Source organism: Schistocerca americana, chromosome 1 (assembly GCF_021461395.2).
Source record: "Schistocerca americana isolate TAMUIC-IGC-003095 chromosome 1, iqSchAmer2.1, whole genome shotgun sequence".
In the NCBI taxonomy this organism is placed as follows: Eukaryota; Metazoa; Arthropoda; class Insecta; order Orthoptera; family Acrididae; genus Schistocerca; species Schistocerca americana.
The window spans coordinates 549,731,673-549,754,345 of NC_060119.1; the positions used below are offsets into that span (position 1 = coordinate 549,731,673).

The following is a 22,673-nucleotide window of genomic DNA, read 5'->3' on the forward strand; positions in this document are numbered from 1 at the left end:
TTGTTTTTGATTTCCCACAGAATGTCAGATATGGAGAAAAAAATATTCAACTCAGGTAGCAGAAAAAGCAAATGATGCTCTCAGATACATCAACAACTGATTGTTAAAGAATAGAGTAACTTTAAATGTGAGAAAGACAAACTGCATAAACTTCCGACTACATAAAAAACCCAATGATGAAAGTAAACAAATATGTACTAGATTATGTAACTGATACCAGATTCTTGGGGATGAAGCTATCCTCAGCAAGTCATGCCCTCAAGAATCATGCTGCAAAGTAGCCTACTTTGGATATATGCATTCAATCCTCAGTAATGGGCTAATGTTTTGGGAAACAGGTGCTGGGAACATGCAAACTATTTTCAAGATATAGAAAAGAGCTGTACGAATAGTAAGAAATAGCTGTAACAGGGCACACTGTAAAGATTTATTCAAAAAGCTAGAAATTCTGACAGTTCTGTGTGAATACATCTACCAAAACATCATGTATATAAGAAAAAAATCTTAATCTGTACATCACAAACAGCACAATACATTGCCATGGCACCAAATCCAGACAGTATTTACATTTAAAAAGAAAAAACAAGTCAAAAACTTAAAATAGTGTATTATTATATGGAATAAAATTGTATAACAGACTGCCACAAAAAATAAAATATGCAAATGATCCCCACATCTTTAGCCAAAGCCTAAAAAAATATTTACTACAATTGTATTTACTGGAAGTGAATATTTAAAATAACTTAAGATTGTAATTTAATGTTCATAAACATTGCACCATGTAATAATCTTGTGATATGATTAGAAAAGTAGAACTAATTAAAACACCATGTTTATATGAAGAAGAAATATGGTACAAATATTTGATGACATCCATACAACGTATATTGTTCTACAGATGAATAATATCAGTCAATCATATAATGAAATAATAAGCAACCAGTTGCATAAAAGAAATTTCTTTACCAGTTTCGGGCACTTGGTGCCCTTCTTCAGAAGGTTATGCCTATCACATTGTTTGTGAGTGTCAATAATATAGTCCATTCAGCAAAAATGCTATGGTCCTAAAAATAGATATGCAGGAGCAATAAGTGATGCAATACTGACTCCAGTGATACAATAAGAGCTCTCAGATGCCTACATTTAGTTCACAGTGTCTGCATAAAACTTGTAGGCAACTGTGAGCTCCCTTATTGTATTAATGAGTTCAGTATTGCATTACTTATTGCTCCTGCATCTTTTTTTGCATTTTTGCTGTATGTACTTCATCATTGACACTAACAAATACTGCAATAGGCATAACCTCCAGAAGAAAGAATTGGTAAAGAAATTAAATTTCTTTTATGTAACTGGTTGCTTATTTCATTACATAATTCCTTCCTGCAACTAGGAGTTGAGAAAATTAGTAAGAGACTATTAATTTTGCAATGAAAAATAATATGGTCAAATAATTTTGCAGATTTTTCCTTACCAGTAGATGAGTTGCAGAAAATGTAAACAAACAGTAATTCAATTATATTAAGCTGTTTTCATAAAATTTTATAATGAAAGTTGCAAACATTATTGTGTGACATAACCATTCCGAGATCCATTGCCATAGCATTTATTTGTTCTTATCAGGAGGTACAAGAAGAAAATGAAACGTATATAGGTACCAAAACTAGGAAATAAACATAACATGACAGAAGAAAAATGCTACAAACAAATGGGAAAACAAAGAAATTGAACATCTTTAAATGCAACAAAAGAGCAGGGAAAAAGGTTGTGTGGTATGATGGCAAAACACACAAAATAATAAAGACAAAAGATTTTCTTCACTTCTTTCATGCTTTATTTTTTTACGCTCTTCTCCTGTGCACAGAAATTTGGTCCTGTCAGAAACATTTTATATGATTTTATACAAAAATGCAATTTTGGAAAACCACGTTGGCCAGATCACATATATGCCAAGGTTACCACAACGTGTTTCTTAATCACTATGCAATAATTTAACACTTATGTTCTACAATTACACAAAGTTTTCTGCAGATCAGTAGGTTACTACAATAATATTGATACTGTAATATCCCTTTTGGGTAAATTGAGAAGAAGAGTAACTGTTTAGAACATAAGAGCACAAGTAAAGACGGTGAAAAAAATAAAAACAATACAACTCTTGGCCATACTGACAGGCATTAATACTTAATTTAATACACAAGAAGACACACACAACTATTCAGTGCTACTATTACCATCTAACACAGATAACAGTAGTCTACAGTATATAGTGACGTAAGGGTAATTGAAGGTGTTTTTTAATGATCTTATCATAATATTAGTGTTGTGCAGCATTGCCAATTAACTTTTTAATGCTCTAGATCATTACTAACATTAACATAAACTCTGAAGACAAAACGAACATACATACATATCTGCAAATAATGTGTAGTCACTGTATCTTACAAAATGGCAGGAACATAAAATTTAAAATCTTGCATCAAAATTAGTTGTAAAAAAATCACTAATAATGTTCTTGTACCAAGACAGCCAGCCAGAATGAACTACAAATATACCTGAAACTTCAAAGCAAGACTACTGAAATCATTCCATAACGCAGACAGTTATTGAAATTAGTGAAGTAATATGACAAGAAAAAATTTCTGTCAGTAGTAAGCACAAATTTGTGCAACATCCACACAGAATGTTGTGCAATGTACCAACAGAATGTCTTACAAAAATTAAAATAAAACATTGGCACCAATGAGAACAGCTGGACAGAGATGGAAATGAATGATTATCGATATAGGCAAGACAGATAAGGTCTCAAGAAAATGCGACAGAATGGCTAAGACAGTGTTTTATAGTAGACATAATTATGTTACATATATTTTAGATAATACTGCAGCAAACAAAGTAGTTCACTTTGATTAAACGTCACACATCTTTACAAAATTCACAAACAATCTTTCTGTTAGAAACTAATCTTGCACCTGGAGCTTTTATGCAATAGGTCTATGTATATTTACACACACACACACACACACACACACACACACACACACACACACACAGTGGATGCAAGAGGTTAGTTATGTAAGTGGAAGAGCATCTACAGCCAACGTCAGCTTTTTATCATACATTGTGCAATTGTATTTCCACAACGTAGCACCAATACAACCACAGCTCAGGATCAGTTACATTATAACTGCTCAATATAAAATGTGTGTCATCAATAGAGGCACATCAACAGTTTGGAGGTGGACAGATAAAATCATTACTTGCTAATACTGCTCTTACACACATTTGACACAACCAATCTGATCCCTACTTCCAATGCAAATGTCTTCTCCACTGTTCAACAATTGAAACTGCAATTTTATGACTTTCATGTGAATCATAACAACTAACAATTACATGAGTACACAAAAAACACCAGACAAAAATGTCATCTAAAACACATTGTACAAGCCCTGATAAAAAAAAAATCCATGCTTAAACTATCACAGAAAGGAGAGGGGGAATGCATACAATGCAGCACATGTCATATGCCTCTGTATCTTTTCATAAACTACAAAAGTAGAAAATAGTATTTAAAATTATTTCTTTTAAAATTAATTCTTTAGTCATAAAGCCATAGTGTGGAAGAAACGAGATTAAACCTCCAAATGAAGCGTGCTATGTAATCACGTTTCTTCTGAAATCATGAATGTAAAACCAAATGCTACATTTCAATATTTTAGCTCAAGTTATAAATTACTATCTCTAGTAAATGCATTTAATAGACTTTCAAATAACAACAAGAAATCAGCCATAGAATTATATGATTTTTACCAACATATCTTTGGTGGTAATATAACATGATCAGTCAGCTTTGTCCAATAAATTAAAAAATCCTGTCTCTTCCCTGAACACAGCACTAAAATACTGTGAAAACAAACGGCTCATGTACTGCGTCTCAGTCTGGTAAGCTGGCATAATTCCTTCCAAAAAGCCAATGTGTCCACCCCGTGCAGTTATAACCATAGCAATATTCTTGGAATTATTTGCTGCCTCCACTGGAATGGCTGGTATAAAAAAAGAATACAAGATGAACTATGATGCAGTAAAGCTATAAACTATTGTAACACATAAAGACAGTGATGAAACAGAGTTATGGTCTGAATTGTTTAACATTAAAATGCATGCACAAAATTGTATAATAAATCACAAATTATGTTCTAAAAGTATACCAGCCACATGTACTTCAGCATTTCAGAAACAGTCAATGCTATTTCTTTACACCATGTAAATTTTTTTTTATTTAGTAAAAAAATTGTCAATGGTCTGAAGATTACACATTCCTTATAATTTTATTTTACTGAAGACGCAAAAGCATCTGTTAAAATACTGCAGTACTATAATTGGATAGATAAAAACATCTACTCACCAAGTTACTAAGTTAAGGAAATTTTCTTAATTTTTGTGCATGTTTGTTCCTGCTGCCACTTGGTGGGGAGCTTTTGTATCTATTCAATTATGTTATGTTTTTGAAAACTGGTTATATTTGTTGATAAACTACTGCAATAAGTTTCACTTAGTTATTGTGATTTCTTCACCCATTTCTCACGAACATAGGGCATACTGCCAGCAATTCACATTGATAGGCATTTTTATCTTGGCATTAATTTCCATGCATTAGCATACACATTTTAATATCATTTCATTTTACAGATTTAATGTATTTACACTTGCTGTGTCAGTGTTTAAGTTTCCTGTTTTGATTTAGGTTTCCTCTTTTACTCAGGAATTCAGCAAAATTTAGTGTTTGCTCTACTCATGATCTTTTCATCTTTCGCCTTAAAAAATTCAAAATGAATAAAGCAATTACAAATAAATGGAACTATTTTTAATGCGTAGTGTTACATCAATAAAATTTACACAGAAAGTGAAAGTACAGATTGCGTTTTACATACTTTATAGGTGTTCTATTTTCTACATGACTCTTCTCAGCCACACAGATATTGTCTAAGTAATAATCCAATAACGCATTTCAAACCATACATTCTGAAGCATAAGTAGAATCACTGACAAGGTATCATTAGATATGTGTATTTTAAGTTCTGAAAAGGCTTCCAGCAAAAGAGGCACATAAACAAGGTCCTTTACATAACCCTACAAAAAGAAATCCACTGCTGATTGGTCTGGAGATCTAAGGTGACCAAGAGAAGAACAAAGCACTGCCATAACAACAGAAATTTTGAACTTTATTTTACAATCTGTGTAGCTATTTTTGACGTACTGCTATGCATAAAATAGGTACTTTATCACATAACAGCTGGGCTACAGTTTCAGGACAATATGTATGTGTGACTACATACTGTGCAAGGTGGCATAGTGTTAAGACATTGGACTCCCATTAGGGAAGACAATGGTTCAAATTCCCGTCAGACATTCAGACTCAAATTCTCTGTGATTTCTGTATATCGCTTATGGTAAATGTCAAGATGGTTCCAGTGAAAAGGGCTCAGCTGACTGTCCTCCTCATCTTTCCACAATCTGAGCTCATTCTACATCTGTAATAAGCTCATCAACAGGACACTGTATCCTCATCTTACTTCCTTTACAAGTGCATACATGGATTTCAATAAGCTCTGATAAAGAATGCAAGTTTTTAAGCTGAGCTGCCATGTTACAGTTCTCGTTTATGTGTATGTCTACTGCTCAATGCTTCCTGCATCTGTTAAGTGATTATGTTTTACTCTTTTCAGCAGTGAATTGTATGCATTATTTTCTAGTGCTTTTTTAAATTTTGTATGTTGTTGTTGTTGTTGTCACTGTCTTCAGTCCTGAGACTGGTTTGATGCAGCTCTCCATGCTACTCTATCCTGAGCAAGCTTCTTCATCCCTCAGTACGTACTGCAACCTACATCCTTCTGAATCTGCTTAGTGTATTCATCTCTTGGTCTCCCTCTACGATTTTTACCTTCCACGCTGCCCTCCGCTACTAAACTGGCGATCCCTTGATGCTTCAGAACATGTCCTACCAACCGATCCCTTCTTATAGTCAAGTTGTGCCACAAACTTCTCTTCTCCCCAATCCTATTCAATACTTCCTCATTAGTTATGTGATCTACCCATCCAATCTTCAGCATTCTTCTGTAGCACCACATTTCGAAAGCTTCTATTCTCTTCTTTTCCAAACTATTTATCGTCCTTGTTTCACTTCCATACATGGCTACACTCCATACAAATACTTTCAGAAACGACTTCCTGACACTTAAATCTATACTCAATGTGAACAAATTTCTTTTCTTCAGAAATGCTTTCCTTGCCATCGCCAGTCTACATTTTATATCCTGCCTACTTCGACCATCATCAGTTATTTTGCTCCCCAAATAGCAAAACTCCTTTACTACTTTAAGTGTCTCATTTCCTAATCGAATTCCCTCAGCATCACCCGATTTAATTCGACTACATTCCATTATCCTAGTTTTGCTTTTGTTGATGTTCATCTTATGCCCTCCTTTCATGACACTGTCCATTCCATTCAACTACTCTTCCAGGTCCTTTGCTGTCTCTGAAAGAATTACAATGTCATCGGCGAACCTCAAAGTTTTTATTTCTTCTCCATGGATTTTAATACCTATTCCGAATTTTTCTTTTGTTTCCTTCACTGCTTGTTCAATATACAGATTGAATAACATCAGGGATAGGCTACAACCCTATCTCACTCCCTTCCCAACCACTGCTTCCCTTTCATGTCCCTCGGCTCTTATAACTGCCATCTGGTTTCTGTACAAACTGTAAATAGCCTTTCGCTCCCTGCATTTTACCCCTGCCACCTTCAGTATTTGAAAGAGAGTATTCCAGTCAACATTGTCAAAAGCTTTCTCTAAGTCAACAAATGCTAGAAACGTAGGTTTGCCTTTCCTTAACCTAGCTTCTAAGATAAGTCGTAGGGTCAGTATTGCCTCACGTGTTCTGATATTTCTACGGAATCCAAACTGATTTTCCCCAAGGTCAGCTTCTACTGGTTTTTCCATTCGTCTGTAAAGAATTCGCGTTAGTATTTTGCAGCCGTGACTTATTAAACTGATAGTTCGGTAATTTTCACATCTGTCAACACCTGCTTTCTTTGGGATTGGAATCATCATATTCTTCTTGAAGTCTGAGGGTATTTCGCCTGTCTCATACATCTTGCTTGCCAGATGGTAAAGTTTTGTCAGGACTGGCTCTCCCAAGGCTGTCAGTAGTTCTAATGGAATGTTGTCTACTCCCGGGGCTTTGTTTCGACTCAGGTCTATCAGTGCTCTGTCAAACTCTTCACGCAGTATCGTATCTCCCATTTCATCTTCATCTACATCCTCTTCCATTTCCATAATATTGTCCTCAAGTACATCGCCCTTGTATAGACACTCTATATACTCCTTCCACCTTTCTGCTTCCCCTTCTTTGCTTAGAACAGGGTTTCCATCTGAGCTCTTGATATTCATACAAGTGGTTCTCTTTTCTCCAAAGGTCTCTTTAATTTTCCTGTAGGAAATTTTGTATACACTTTCATAAATGCTGGTGTGAGGGGGGACTCATTGGTGGGGAAAAGACAGCAGTTGGGAGCAGGAGGCAGTAAATTATGAATGAAACTGAGGGGGTATTGAGAAGGGGGTTTATGAAAAACAAGGATATCTACATCTCCACACATACTACACAAACCACAGTAAAGTGCAATGATACCTGTCTATAGAGAAGTGCCAAAGACAATAATATCTTTGGAGTACACATGCAGGCAACTAATCCTTATCTATGCAGGAAACTGGAAAATCCATTATGTACAAGAACCTCCCTTTAGCAGCTCCAAAGAAGATATTTTTTTTTTTTTTTTTTTTGGCTATCCAACAAGACACTTCTAAAATATCATATATTTTTTAGAGTACTGACACTTTTTATGGAATACAGTAAAATATATGAAATGCAAAAAAGTAGCTTCACATTTTAGTTTACTCATTTTGAGAAGCAAAGAGTGATCTGTGGTAATACAGTAGAGAAAATAAACTTATTTCCAAGGTCACCAATAATCTCCTTTATTTGCAATAACTGGTTTCAGTAATCAATGTTACCATCTGCAGACCTAGAAAGCACTTATACAGTGGGGCTATATACAAAGCAATTGTAATATACAGTGTAACACCATGCCTCAATGAACTGGTTATGGCATATGACCTAAAACAGCAGTAAAAGCACTCTTTCCCATGAACTGGCAGGTACGTAACACAATAGAAGACTGATGCATCAACATGTCAAAACTAAAACAACTATATATACAGTCATTCACCACATACACCTGTCTTATGTCAATCACAATGGAGTACATCACTGCATCCAGGTCACTGCTAAATTGGGAGGCAGCAGCCAGTAAAGGGTATGTGTTGACAACTGGACCAACATGTGTTGCTAGTTTAACATCTATTTCTTACTTGAAACCACATATGTGATTATATTACAGTGCAATGGTGACAACATGGATGAAAATAAATCTAAAACCATGTGCATAAAATCAGAAATTGAAAGCTCAAAAAATAAAATTAAAACTATATGGAATGTAATAAAGAGGGAAACTGGCAGGACAACAGGGAACATGTCTCAGGTAGAGATTAAAACACGGGACAGTATCATAAAGAAACCAGAGTTGGTTGCAGAAATATTTAATAACCACTTTTTGAGAGCAGCAGAGAAGACAGGCTGTAATGGTTCTATGGAAGAATCATTGTCCCTCCTACAGAAAGCTATTAGCAACAGAATCCCACAGTTATCTTTACCTCCAGTTACTGCAAGTGAAGTCATAAGAGTAATTAGATCATTAAAAAATAAAAATTCTGCCGGTGTGGACAATATTTCTAGTAAAATACTGAAACACTGTTATAAATTTGTTAGTCCCGTCTTATGCAACATATACAATACATCCCTACAAGAAGGGGTTGTCCATGACAGACTAAAATTGGCTGTAGCGATTCCTCTCTTTAAAAAAGGTGATAGAAGTATTGTTACAAACTGTCGCCCAATATCCCTATTAACTACCTTCTCATTGATGTTATATGCTATCATATTCTGGGGGAACCAACCACTTGCAAAAAAAGTTTTCACCATCCAAAAAAAAGCAATCAGAATAATGTGTGGGGTCCATCAAAGACACTCTTGCAGGCACTTGTTTCGGAAGATAGGCATCCTAACAACTGCCTCACAGTACATTTTTTTCCTTGCTGACCTTTGTGTGCAAAAATTATTCTATCTACCAAGACAACAGTAAATTCCATGGCTATAACACCAGAAACAAAAACAATCTACATTTTGAAATGAAACATCTCACTCTGGTACAAAAAGGAGTTTACTACTCCAGCATTAAGCTGTTCAATGCTCTACCACTACATATCAAATGTGTTCATACAGAACTGCCAAAATTTAAACAAGTTCTCAAAGATTACCTGACAGAGAAATCTTTTTATACTGTGGATGAATATTTGAAAGGAAATGTATACCATCACTAAACTTATCTACTTCTACATCTACATCTACATCTATACTCCGCAAGCCACCCAACGGTGTGTGGTGGAGGGCACTTTACGTGCCACGGGCATTACCTCCCTTTTCTGTTCCAGTCGCGTATGGTTCGCGGGAAGAACGACTGTCTGAAAGCCTCCGTACGTGCTCGAATCTCTCTAATTTTACATTCATGATCTCCTCGGGAGGTATAAGTAGGGGGAAGCAATATATTCGATACCTCATCCAGAAACGCACCCTCTCGAAACCTGGCGAGCAAGCTACACCGCGATGCAGAGCGCCTCTCTTGCAGTCTGCCACTTGAGTTTGCTAAACATCTCCGTAATGCTATCACGGTTACCAAATAACCCTGTGACAAAACGCGCCGCTCTTCTTTGGATCTTCTCTATCTCCTCCGTCAAGCCGATCTGGTACGGATCCCACACCGTGTCTAGAAGTAGTTCAATTCATTTTATTGTGCATTTGAGCATTAGCACACTTTTTGTACCAACAGATTGACTGTACCTGTATTTACTCTTGTAGGCCTAATATCTGATTTAACTTAGTGCTCTTATTTTTAACCTTTATTTGAAACTCTTTTTCTGCTAAATGGTTGTTCTGTTATCTAGCTGACATTGTATCTATTACTGTATTTATAGTATGAATATAATAGAGGGAAACCTTCCACGTGGGAAAAATATATCTAAAAACAAAGATGATGTGACTTACCAAACGAAAGCGCTGGCACGTCGATAGACACACAAACAAACACAAATATACACACAAAATTCTGGTTTTCGCAGCCAACGGTTGCTTCGTCAGGAAAGAGGGAAGGAGAGTGAAAGACGAAAGGGTGTGGGTTTTAAAGGAGAGGGTAAGGAGTCATTCCAATCCCGGGAGCGGAAAGACTTACCTTAGGGGGAAAAAAGGACGGGTATACACTAGCGCACACACACACATATCCATCCACACATATACAGACACAAGCAGACATATTAAAAGGCAAAGAGTTTGAACAGAGATGTCCAAACTCTTTGCCTTTTAATATGTCTGCTTGTGTCTGTATATGTGTGGATGGATATGTGTGTGTGTGCGCGCTAGTGTATACCCGTCCTTTTTTCCCCCCTAAGGTAAGTCTTTCCGCTCCCGGGATTGGAATGACTCCTTACCCTCTCCTTTAAAACCCACATCCTTTTGTCTTTCCCTCTCCTTCCCTCTTTCCTGACGAAGCAACCGTTGGTTGCGAAAGCTAGAATTTTGTGTGTATGTTTGTGTTTGTTTGTGTGTCTATCGACGTGCCAGCGCTTTCGTTTGGTAAGTCACATCATCTTTGTTTTTAGATGTATTTATAATATGTCTTAATTAAACTATGTACAATTTGGCATTGAATTGCCCTTGTATTTATTGTAAGTTTAAATTGAAACCTGTACAATTTGACACGTTCCATATACTTGTGATTGACTCACTAACTGGATCTACGGAACACGAAATAAATAAATAAATAAATAAATACACAGTAACTGCCCATTAATAATTAAGGCAGACTCTAAAAAATATTCTTATGGCGTTAATTACACAATGTACCTATGTAGAAGCTGAATTTAGATTTGATACAGTTACTGCAAACTCATATACAACAGATTACTTAACACAGGATTTAACAATTCATAAAAAACATAACTGAAACCAGTTATCAAGAATAAAGGTTATTATTAGCAATCTTGGCAGATTAGTTTATCTTCTCTAATGGAATAATTTAGCAGTTGCATACAGAATACTTGAAATAAACAAACCCCCTACGTCCCCCCCCCCCCCCCCCATGCCATCATATAATTTGTGTATGTTCTCCCAAACCCCCCCCCCCCCCCCCCTTGCCCCTCTTTTAGCTTCTCATTATATTTCCTCATTTTCCCTTTTCCCTCTACTTCAGGCATTACTGTAACCAATAAGTTTGGTCCTAATCTACTTTTGATCTAAATCCTTAATTAATATTATTAAAGTAGTAAGGATTCCAAATTTCGTTGCCAGCAGTATCATTCTCTCTTCTAACCCTAGTGCAATATTTCTATTTATTCTTTGACAGTTTATCTTTCTGTCCTTTATTCACTATCTGTTATTAATTTCTAATATTAAATCATCATTAAAACTTTCAAAAGCACAACAGCCAATGTTCCTTAACTTCCATTTCTAGGTGTCAGCCATGTTCTAGTTGCCTTGTACAAGGAATTATGGATGAATCCTGCAAGCCAGTGGTCTTTCCACTTTCCCACAAGCAAACTGCATTTATACTTCAAACAAGGCTATAAGTTAATAGCATGCTGTTCAGCTCAGTATGGCCACTTTTGATACTTCATAACCTATATCATCTGACCTCCTCTTTCCTCCTATCTCCAGCTTCTCTGAATTGCACATATGAGAATTGTTCATACAGTCCATTCCATGGTCTTACAGCACTCTTTGCTTCAATATCATCTCCCCTCTAGTCTTTGTCCTCCACTTGCCTCTGTGACCCACCAGTCAGTCTCTCTCTCTCTCTCTCTCTCTCTCTCTCTCTCACGCGCACGCGCACAGCTGTGAAGCACCTTTATATTGAGAGTGATTATCTCTACACTGTTTGTTGAAAGGCACACATAAAAAAAGACAGAATTTTGCAAGCTTCCAGGAAAGTCCCTTTTCAGAGCTACAAAGCACACCAAATATTGCAGTTGTTGGCAGTTAGGTTGATGCCATGTTCCTTGACTTAGGGAAGGCATTTGACACTGTCCCACACTCTCGATTAGTAAGGAAAAAACAGGAAGGAGGAGGAGGAGGAGGAGGAGGAGGAAAAAAAAGAGACTAGCAAATATTGAACCAGATTTTAGACTGAATTCAAGACTTCCTTGAAGACAGAACTCAATATGTTGATCTTAATGAAATAAAACTGACAGATATTTTGTGGGTCCCCTAGGAAGTGTGAAAGGGGCTGTCATTGTTTACAATGTATATGAATGGCCTAGCAGAAAGCATCAAAAGCTCCTTTAAGACTGTGTGCAGATGATGTGGTTGCATAAAAGAAAGTGTCAATGCCAGAAGATAGTACTCTTGAGCAGAATGACCGGCAGAGGACTGATGAACGGTACAGGCCCTGGCAGTGGACCCTGAATGTAAATAAATGTAGATAAGAAAAGAAATCCACTACTGTATAGCTACACTAGTGATGACACTTGCTGGAAACAGTATAATATCTAGGATTATCTATCCACAGTGACCTTTAAGTGGAATGATCACATAAAACAAATAGGGGGAAAAAGCATGTGCAAGACAGACTCATACGAAGAATCTTAAGGAAATGTAATTCGTCCACTATGAAGTGGCTTACAAGATGCTTGCGTGACTGGTTCTTGAGTACTGTTCATCAATCTGGGACCCTTAACAGGTAGGGTTGATAGAAAAGAGAGAGAGAGAGAGAGAGAGAGAGAGAGAGAGAGAGAGAGAGAGAGAGAGAACACTCAGTAGCCAGGATTTGTATGAAATGTCTTGTTTGTGCACCTTTCAACGAATTTGCACCTCTGTTAATTAGTGAGCTGTTACCTTTAATCCTTAAATTATTTACTCTGCACCAGGACTTTATCAATATTAAACCAGGCACAAATGATTTTCACATTAAAAAAACACTACATTTTATTGCAGTTTTCCTAGTGATAGCTTCAACTTTAAGCTTACAATTGATGTAGCCTCTATAATCACATAACACTTACCATCTAATGGCTGAAAGGGATCATCTGCCGCATTCAGGCAAAGTAAAGGTACTGCTATCTTGTGCAATTTGTTGTGGAGTGTTGCCTGACTGTAGTAGTCAAATACATCTTTGAAACCAAACTGCTTCACAGTGAAGTTTGCATCAAACTCCCTTATTGTTCTGCTCTGTTAAAGAAAGAGTATCATCAGGAAAACTTTAGATTTTTTTTTAGTACATTCTAAGATACACATTTCAAAAAGTTACAAACTTCATGCCACAGTTCACAAGTAAAAAAAAAATTTGTCCTCATCAAAATTTTAAAGTACAGTATACATTGCTGTGCAGATTACTTTCACATGATGTGTTGCTGCCAAGTAATATAGCTTGATGAAACTTGGACCATACATAGAGAGAACTGGTACAGTACAGAAAGTACCCGAAAGAAATATACAACAAAATGAACAGGAATAGCACTTTTATTCATAGACAATTTTTACCTGAAGTCACCACAATTATGATTGTCCCCCGGACATTACAAAATGTGGGATACGATTCTTAAAAGGGTGGACAGCAATGCCTGCTCTGCAACATGCTCCCTTGATGTCCACAATGTTAGAGTTCTTGTGGTAGGGAATGGTAGTGTGGTTGATAACTGCTGGATGGTCATTGTTGCCTGTCAACATGCTGCAGTACATCTCCCTACCACATCCCACATGTATTCGATGGAATTAAGTCAGGGGAACAGGCAGGCCAGTCCATTCGCCAAATACCCTCTCATTCTAAGAACTTGTCCCCCTATGCTGTTTGGTGCGGTCATGTAGCATCATCCATAAAAATGACGTTAGGACCCAATACATCTGTGAAAAATACTTGTGGAGAAGGAGTACATTGTCACAATAACACTGACTGGTGAGTGTACCATGTCCAAAGATTTGGAAGTCAGTATGCCTATGCAATATTAAGCCTCTCCACATCATAACACCTGGACCACCAAAGCAATCATGTTCGACAATGTTCCTGGGTGCATCTCTTGCCATATGAAGGTATGTTCAGAATCACAACTCAAGACTGAACCAGCTCTCATGCAAGAAATGCACACAACCCCACTCCTTGTTGGTCCAGTCCCTTTGCTCTTGGGACCATCCACAAATGGTGCCACTTATGGGTGGGTATCAACGGAACACAACTTGATGGCATCGGACAAAGAGACCACCCCCACCCCACTGTGGAGTGCAGGATTGCATGTCTTGCAGTACTGTCAAAAGTGATGGCAATTGCACCCGCTGTCTAACGTTTGTCTCTTCTTGGCTATTGCACAACGTCACCTGCTGCTGTAGATGAATATGGTAAACCACCTCCTCTCCTTTGGACAGCAGTGCCTGTGATCTGTAATGCTCCCTATGCACAAGAGGTACCAAACTCCTGGGCTGTTGTTCTTTCAACTACTCCGTGTTGAGGTGCCAGCCCCCTTTCACACTACAGTCAAGCTGATCTCGTGCCATGTAACATCCAACTTTGTGCACAACTAGAGACCTCTGGCAACATGCTCCCACACTTTCATTCATTTAAACTGAGTAGTTAATATGCTGTGTTATCTCATCTATCTCATACTTAAGTTTTGCAAAGCAGTATATACTGCTTCAAATTTCTCACTCACCTTGTCGCAGAATTTATTCAAAATTTTATTATATAATATTGCTATGTAATATTTAATCATTCCTAATTACATATTTATCTTTGAACAGAATGGAACATCAACACATTGCTCTTGAATATAACAATTTATGCATAAAATAATTCAGATTTTACTATGACATTTACATTGCTTTACATTTGCTTTAAGCATTATGTTTCCGTATATGAACAGAAATCCATATAGTTTTGTTCAGCCATAGCAGAATAAATGTTATTAAGGGTTGCCCCATTTGAGATGAAAACTGCCCTTGCTCTTGGTTGCATAGCATGCAGAAACAATAGGATTACAGAAACCAACTTAACTGTATATTTAAAAAAAAAAAAAAAAAAAAAAAAAAAAAAAAAAAAAAAAAAAAAGAAGAAGAAAAGAAAGAAAGAAAGAAAAGCACAGGGAGCTCTCCACTCAGCATAGGCTGGCATACTATCCAGTACTGAACTGTGTTATTTCATTATGAAGCTTGACCTGTGCAATCTTGCAGTCCCTTTATTCCAGACTGATTATTTCTCCATAAAGAGTCTTCTGCCAAGTTTCCTTAATTGTGATTTCTTAATCTCAAACGGTAAATTTTAAATACGTTGGCTCAGGTAAGGAGAATCCCCATGTATAATCTTCTGGCCACTCATCCTTTGCACAGCAGAGCAGCTACAGCACTCCAACAAACTACACAATTGTCTGATCTCATGGCAAATATTTTCAAGAGTGAAGATCTAGCCTGTGGCTGGTTATGCATTTATAAGCTGTCATGAAAGGTTTACAGAAGGTGGTGCATACTGGGTTAATGAACATAATTTCTAAGAGACTCAATATTATGGTTATTAGTCCTTCTATCCTTATAGCCAACCAATAAACAGTAAAACTTTTCTGGTAATATGGGGTAGAGTTGGTCTAAGGGCTGTGACGGTGCCACACAAATGGTTGTAAATCAAGTGGCAATATCCAATTTCCCTTAGGAAGGTTAAAACAAGGACTGTCTTCCTTGTGTTGTCAGCCGTGACCCGTGGAGATTGTTTTGTTTGTTTAGCTTTAGGGTGCAAAAAACAACTGGGGTCATACGCGCCCAAGTCTGAACTATAGAACACGAACACAGAGAGGAGTTAAACCACTATGCATCAATCCCAGTTGACAGAAGAGAAGATAGCTAAAAACAAGCACTTGGGAAAAGAGCCAGAAAAGACACTATACAGAAATGGAGGTCCAAAACTAAAAATTGAATGGCCTTCACTATACTCCTTCAGGGGATAAAAAGTAAAACACAGTCGACAGTCCACGCGTCATTCGCTAAAATAACTGATAAATGAGATGGCAAACCCAAGCTGGAATGTAAAAAAAAAAAAAAAAAAAAAAAAAAAAAGGGGGGGGGGGGCATTCCATCAGGAGGTGGCGGACAGTTAAAATTTGGACGCAATTTGTACAAAGTGGTGGGGTGGCGCCACTTAGCAAATGATGATGGCTAAAAAGACAGTGCCCACTATGCAACTGAGTTAAATTAATCTCCTCCTGGCGGGAAGACCGAGAGGAGGTCATCCAAGACGCTGGGAGAGGCTTAATAAGCCAAAGCTTATTCACGTGAAGGGAGGACCACTGGCGACGCCAAAGGGACACCACCTCCTGACAGATGGCAATGCAGAGATCGGAGAAAATACAGGTACTCGTGGGCTGGGTACGAGTGCTGCAGCCTTGGCAGCAGTGTCAGCAGCCTCGTTTCCTGGCAGACCGGCATGACCAGGAACCCACAGAAACATGACACTGGCTCCACCAAGAGTGAGCAAGTGACAGTTTTCCTGGAGCCGCTACACTAAGGGATGGGCAGTGTACTGCGCACATAGATTTTGAAGTGCACGGAGTGTGTTTGAGCAGAGGACACAACTGAAAAGCCTGTGTCGCTGGATGTACCCTGTGACCTGATACAGGGTGAAGAACGGAGCTGTAAATATGGAGCAGTGTGCTGGAAGCCAATATCAAAAGACACGGGTGCCAATGATGAAGGCACACTCGACCCCACAGTCAGTCCAAGAGCCACCAGTGTATGCAAAGGTACTATCGCGAAGTTCCATGCAGAGCTCATGAAACTGAAGGCGATAGACTGACGCTGGAGTAGTGTCCTTAGGAAGTGAACGAAGGCCTAGGTTAAATTGGGTCGCTTCACGAAGAGGATCTTCGAGATGGTGAAGGAGAAGACCGTTTACCTTTGGTGGACTTCTTTGAGCCTTTCTGGTTAGATGAAGACTCGGGTGTTGTTTGGCTGGAGGGATGGAGAAAGTCTTCACAGGAGCACTCCTTATGTCCTTTCCGGCCTACCAGGGGGTAGCTGGTGGCTTTGCCACTTGAGGCGAGAGTTTGACAGCTTGTTGCACAGCTGGACAGGGGAATGGCGAAGCTACCATGACGCTGGGTGGTTTCACAACCTCAGAGGTGAATTTGAGGTCACATGTCCGCATAGTGATGTCCTTCATTAAGCGAAGGGAAACAAGAACAGAACTATAGGTACCAAACGGGAGAACGCAGGGTTTGTGACTAGCCAGTAACTTGCGAGTGACTTGATAAGGTATCTTTTTCTTTACTCAGATCTCCTGAACAGCTCACTGGACAATCCGAAGAGGTGGCAGCATGGCCACCATTGCAGTTGATACAGTGGGGAGAAGAAGGTGGACAATGGCCCTCGTGCACATCCCTACCACAGGTGACACATGTGGCTGGGTGTCGACAAGATGTTCAAGTGTGGTTGAAATGATGACACTGGTAGCAGTGCATCGGGTTCGGAATGTCTGGCCAGACGGTGATAATTTCATAGCCTGCTTTGAGCTTGGACAGAAGCACCATTCTATCAAAGGCGAGAAAGAGTGCAGATGGGTATTAAGGAGGAATCTACCTTTTTCATTACACGATGGACAGCAATGACACCCTGATCAGAGACGTAAGATTGGATTTCGGTCTCAGTTAGACTGTCGAGCAGGCTGGTGTAAATTACACCACAGGAACAATTCACAGTTCTATGGGCCTCAACATGAACAGGTAACCATGGAGGAGCAAGGCAGCAAGCAGTTGTTGTGCTTGAGAATCAGAAGTGGTTTCCAAAAGCAAAGTGCCATTCCGTAAACAAGAGCAGGGCCAGCAATTGCATCTACACCTTTCTGAATAATAAACAGATTTACCGTGGCGAAGGACTGACCATCTACAGTACGTGAAACCACAAGGAACTGTGGTACAGCAGGAACAGTCTTTGAATTATTAGCCTCATTATGTTTATGTTTTATAGATGTTCGAGTGGGAAGTAGATTTACTCATCGCGAGGAAATCCCCAATGATTGTCAGCATCTCTGATGGTGTGCTCCTTCCAACTGGGGGCCCTTCACAAGGGGGCACATCCAACTTAGGTGATTGTTCACACCTCAGGTTACACTTCCCGAACACCTGTCAGAGGGACCAATCTTCAATTTGGGAAGGCGGGAAGGTTGCAGCTCAGGCAATCGCCCCTTCCTGGGCGTGGCCTGTACTAGGAGGTACGTTCGAACCCTACCTGTCGACCCAGGGCTGGAAATTATACATTACCCAGTCACCTGTTATGCGTCAGACGCGTGGGCCGGCCTTCAGGAGCACACAGGGAGGAAGAAGAAAAAGAGAATCCTCAAACACCAAAGTGGAGGAACAAGAAGAGACAGGAACGAAAGAAAGGAAAAGGGAGTGAAAGACAAAGGTGAGACTATTCGCTCGTCAGCGAAAGAATGCAGAACATTCCCGATAACACCCCAGACATGTTCCCCATAGGAGGGGAAAAAGAATAGCAAGAGGATAGGCATGCAGCACGGAAGGGAAAAAATACTGCAAAGGTTGGGGCTCTGTGGTAGTCAAGCATGAACTCGCCACAGAGTGGCGAGCCCCCTGGAGGGTGGGGGGTAGGGGGGTGGGGGAAGGTGATGAAGATGATGTGTATGTCACAGGTTAAGTGAGTATGGACATGTAGTGATGTATTGGACCAAGTTCTCTTGCTGTAGTATGTAGTGATGCAACATAAAACTGTAGTGTCCATCTGAGAACAGTGAAGAAATGACCTCTACTTTGTAAAGGAAGTTTAAATGATTAAAAGTTCATTGGGGTGGACAGTAGTACCCCACTTTTGTGAGATATGACATCTGAGTTGCTCCTATAAGTCATCTTTCAGGACGTGTGTTGCAGTGGATCCATTATGGCGATTTCCTTACTTGTTTCAACACAACTGCCATGGACACCTAAGTGGTTCAGAGTCCAGAGGTATATAATGGAGGTTCTTGGACAACAGATACTAATTAATGAACTGAACAGTAATTGTCAATTTCATTTGAATTACTGTGGGAATAATTGGACATGAGAATACTACGTACTGGGACAGACATGACTTACAGCCAGATGTTAAATGAATACAAATAGTTCCTGTGAAGGGAATAGCATTTTCCATGTAAAAAATGTTACTGAGAAAATCTAAGCAACAGAAGTATCTAGCACAGCAACTAAGTCTCCATAGACAAGTCTCTGCATATTCCAGTGGTGCAAAAGTATGTGGCATGAAAGTTTTCTAGAAGGTTCATACTAGTACATAAAGACACCAGAGGAAAACTGAGTTGCTCCCAGGAATCATACTGCTAATAATGGTCTCAATTCGGCAAGGAAGAGAACCCAAAAGTTTCTTCAGGTTTGCCATATCTAGCTCAAACCAGCCATCAATGACTAGATCCCCACACATTTTCTATGGAATTAAGGTCAGGTGACTTAGTGGGGCAGTCACAGTATTATAGGGTGGTTTGACTGCTTTTCCGAGAGGGAATATAAGCATGCAGTCCTATAAACGTGACTGCTGTCATCTTGGACGACGGGAGTGTTCACAGCACACTCATCACAAAGATGTCGAAGACAGACATGTTCAAAAGAACAGAAACATGTCCAAAAGAACAGACACCATTTTGACCCTGCAGCCATTTTGAATCAAGACAGAGAGGAATTAAAGAAATATGCTGGGAAGGCTAACCAAAGACTGAGTTTTACTGGCAGGACACTTGGAAAATGTAACAGTATACTAAAAAGATTGCCTACACTATACACTTGTCAGCCCTCTTTTAGAATACTGCTGCACAATGTGGGATCCTTACCAGAGAGGATTGACGGAGTACACTGAGAAAGTTCAAAGAAAGGCAGCACATTTTGTATTACTCCAAAATAGGGGAGAGAGAGTGTCACTGAAATGATACAGGATTTGGGGTGGACATAATTAAAACAAGGCGTTTTTCATTGGAGTGGAATCTGCTCATGAAATTTCAATCACCAACTTTCTCCTCTGAATGCAAAAATATTTTGTTGATGTTGATCTACGTAGGGAGAAACAATCACCATAATAAAATAAGGGAAATCAGAACTCGCACTGAAAGATATAGGTATTCGTTTTTTCCGAGCACGGTACAAGATTGGAATAATAGAGAATTATTATGAAGATGGTTCAATGAACCCTCTGCCAGGCATTTAAATATGATTTGCAGAGTATCCATGTAGATGAAGATGTAGATGCCAGTGGTTATTGATTTGTATCTATGGAACAAGTGGAAAATTTGTGCAGAACCAGGATTCAAACCTGGGTCTCCCTCTTAGGTTCATAGTGGCTGCAGGATCAAAATGGCATCTGTTCTTTCAGACATGTCTGTCAGGGAATCAGTGAGATGCCACAAGTAATGAGGCTAATGAGCAGGGCCACTACATCAGTAGTGTGTGGAAGAAGTTGAGAATTTGGGTCTGACAGGAGGCATGCTAGGATAGTCCGTGCAGTTGTGGTAATCACTGAGTCCAAATACCATGGTGTCAGTGCATCTGCCTAGTAAGCAGGAGACCAGGGTTCAAATCGCAGTCTGGCATAAATTTTCAATTGGCTCACTGTTATAAATCACTGCCCACTGGCAGCTAATGGCTTTAATTCCTTTGTGTCTTGAACCCGGTTCATGTTCATGGTAACCTGAATGAGTGGGCCCAAGTTATGACTCGGGGGAAAGGGGATCCAAAAAAAACATTACAATACTACCTTCAGTGCATTTAACACCATCAATGATTTGAAAATGAAGCAAAATCACACTCATTGGACCATGCTCCATGGCTGCATTCCTTGTAGACATAATGGATTGTTCGCTTTGATGCACAACAAATTTGCCAATTCCTTTCATTGTATGGTAACCAACTCATCCAAAAATGATACCTACTTTCTGCCATTCAGCATATTTCCATTTTGACTCAGCTTACAGTGCTGATGCCCTACAACCAACTAGTACACACACACACACACACACACACACCACCACCACCACCACCACCACCACCACCACCACCACTTCACTGACATGACTTACGTCAGTAGTTGGAGGTAACGGGACTGTCAGGTACGAGTTCTACACCACCTACATTGCTCCAAAGTGACAAGTGTGTTCTTGTACTGGGGTGACTAACATTTTGTCTGGTGAGCTTATATGAACTACAGTCAGAAGTTAAATGAATGCAAATGACAGCTTTGAGAGGAAGGCAGTATACCATCTTCTATACAGAAAATATTATTGAGAAAGAAGAGGAGCCATATTCAGCAACCACACCAGATGTGCAGATTGGTGATACACACGTGTGAATATGTGCAATGTTGCACACATCTGGTGTGGGCACCTGTGGTGAGGCGGAGGCCAATGTCACAGGAGAGTCATACGAGCAGCCAGAGTAAGTCAAATGTAAGGCCAACTGGCAGCGATCTCTGCCTCTGTTGCTGTTATCCGTCTCACCTCTACCTGTGGACACTGCAACGCTCCAACTGTTTACTGCATGTTTAGTGCTACAAATCATGAGTTTGTGGTTTATTTTGCCACAAATCATTCCTGTTTGGTTCATGGACTAAATGACCATTTATGTTGTTGTTAGAGAAGTTATTTATTTTCCATATACGTTGCAGCTTGAAGTGAGGATTATAACACCATTGCTGGCTGTAGATTATTGCCGTTTTAAAATGACAGTAGGATCCCAGAGAAAAATTGTACTGAGAAATTAAAAGAATCTTAATCTACTGATTCACAGGACATGGAGGGATGATACAGTGTGTAGTCCAGTTTTGCAAAACACTTATTTACATTACCTCCATTCACCTGCAGTGACAAAATCAATCTCATTTTGGGGACCTCTGTTATTGTTACCAGTGTCCAGTAGCATCTGTATAAGTACTTATGGTTTTGCAATCAGTGGCACAGAAAGGAACTTGTATAAAGTCTGGAACACATCACCACCAACACCACCACGCCAATCTGTGTTATCAGACAGAGTTGCCCATGTCTCAACAACTCTTTTTCTAGGGTTATATTCATCATTTTTATGAATAAATCAAGACAAAGTGATAATAGTACACATATATCTACATTGCCTGACAGAAAAGTGAAACACCCAGAAGGGGAGAAGGGAATAAAATGAAGCTTCATGGATTGAGAGAGTATGTGATATTATTTCAGCGATTACAAACTGGAGTCAAATTTACAAAGAACTTTGCAGTACGAGTTCACTTATCAATATGATGTTGCACCGTCTCTGGCCTGGATGCATGTGCTGATTTGCTTGGGAAGCATCTCATAAAGCTGTTGAATCCTCTTCTGAGGCAAGCTGACCCACAACAGTCATAACTGATCCTTGATACCCTGGGTTGGAGTTGATGCCCGAACTGGTCTCACACATTCTATCAGGGACAGATCTGGGGATCTTGCTGGACACAGGAGTACCTCAACAACATACAGT

The 22,673-nt window shown here is 39.1% G+C and overlaps 1 protein-coding gene across 1 annotated transcript in view; it reads right to left on the reverse strand.

The window, feature by feature from the left end:
* Nucleotides 1–1,534: 1,534 nt before the first annotated feature.
* The window catches only part of LOC124605978 (phospholipase ABHD3), a 68,492-nt gene continuing 47,353 nt past the window's right edge, over nucleotides 1,535–22,673 (reverse strand). Inside the window, exons 7-8 of the mRNA XM_047137946.1 lie at nucleotides 13,227–13,392; nucleotides 1,535–4,043 (exon numbers count right to left, since the gene is read on the reverse strand). Coding sequence (XP_046993902.1) covers nucleotides 3,841–4,043; nucleotides 13,227–13,392 — 369 coding nt within the window. The 3' untranslated portion in view covers nucleotides 1,535–3,840. The remainder of the gene's footprint in view (nucleotides 4,044–13,226; nucleotides 13,393–22,673) is intronic.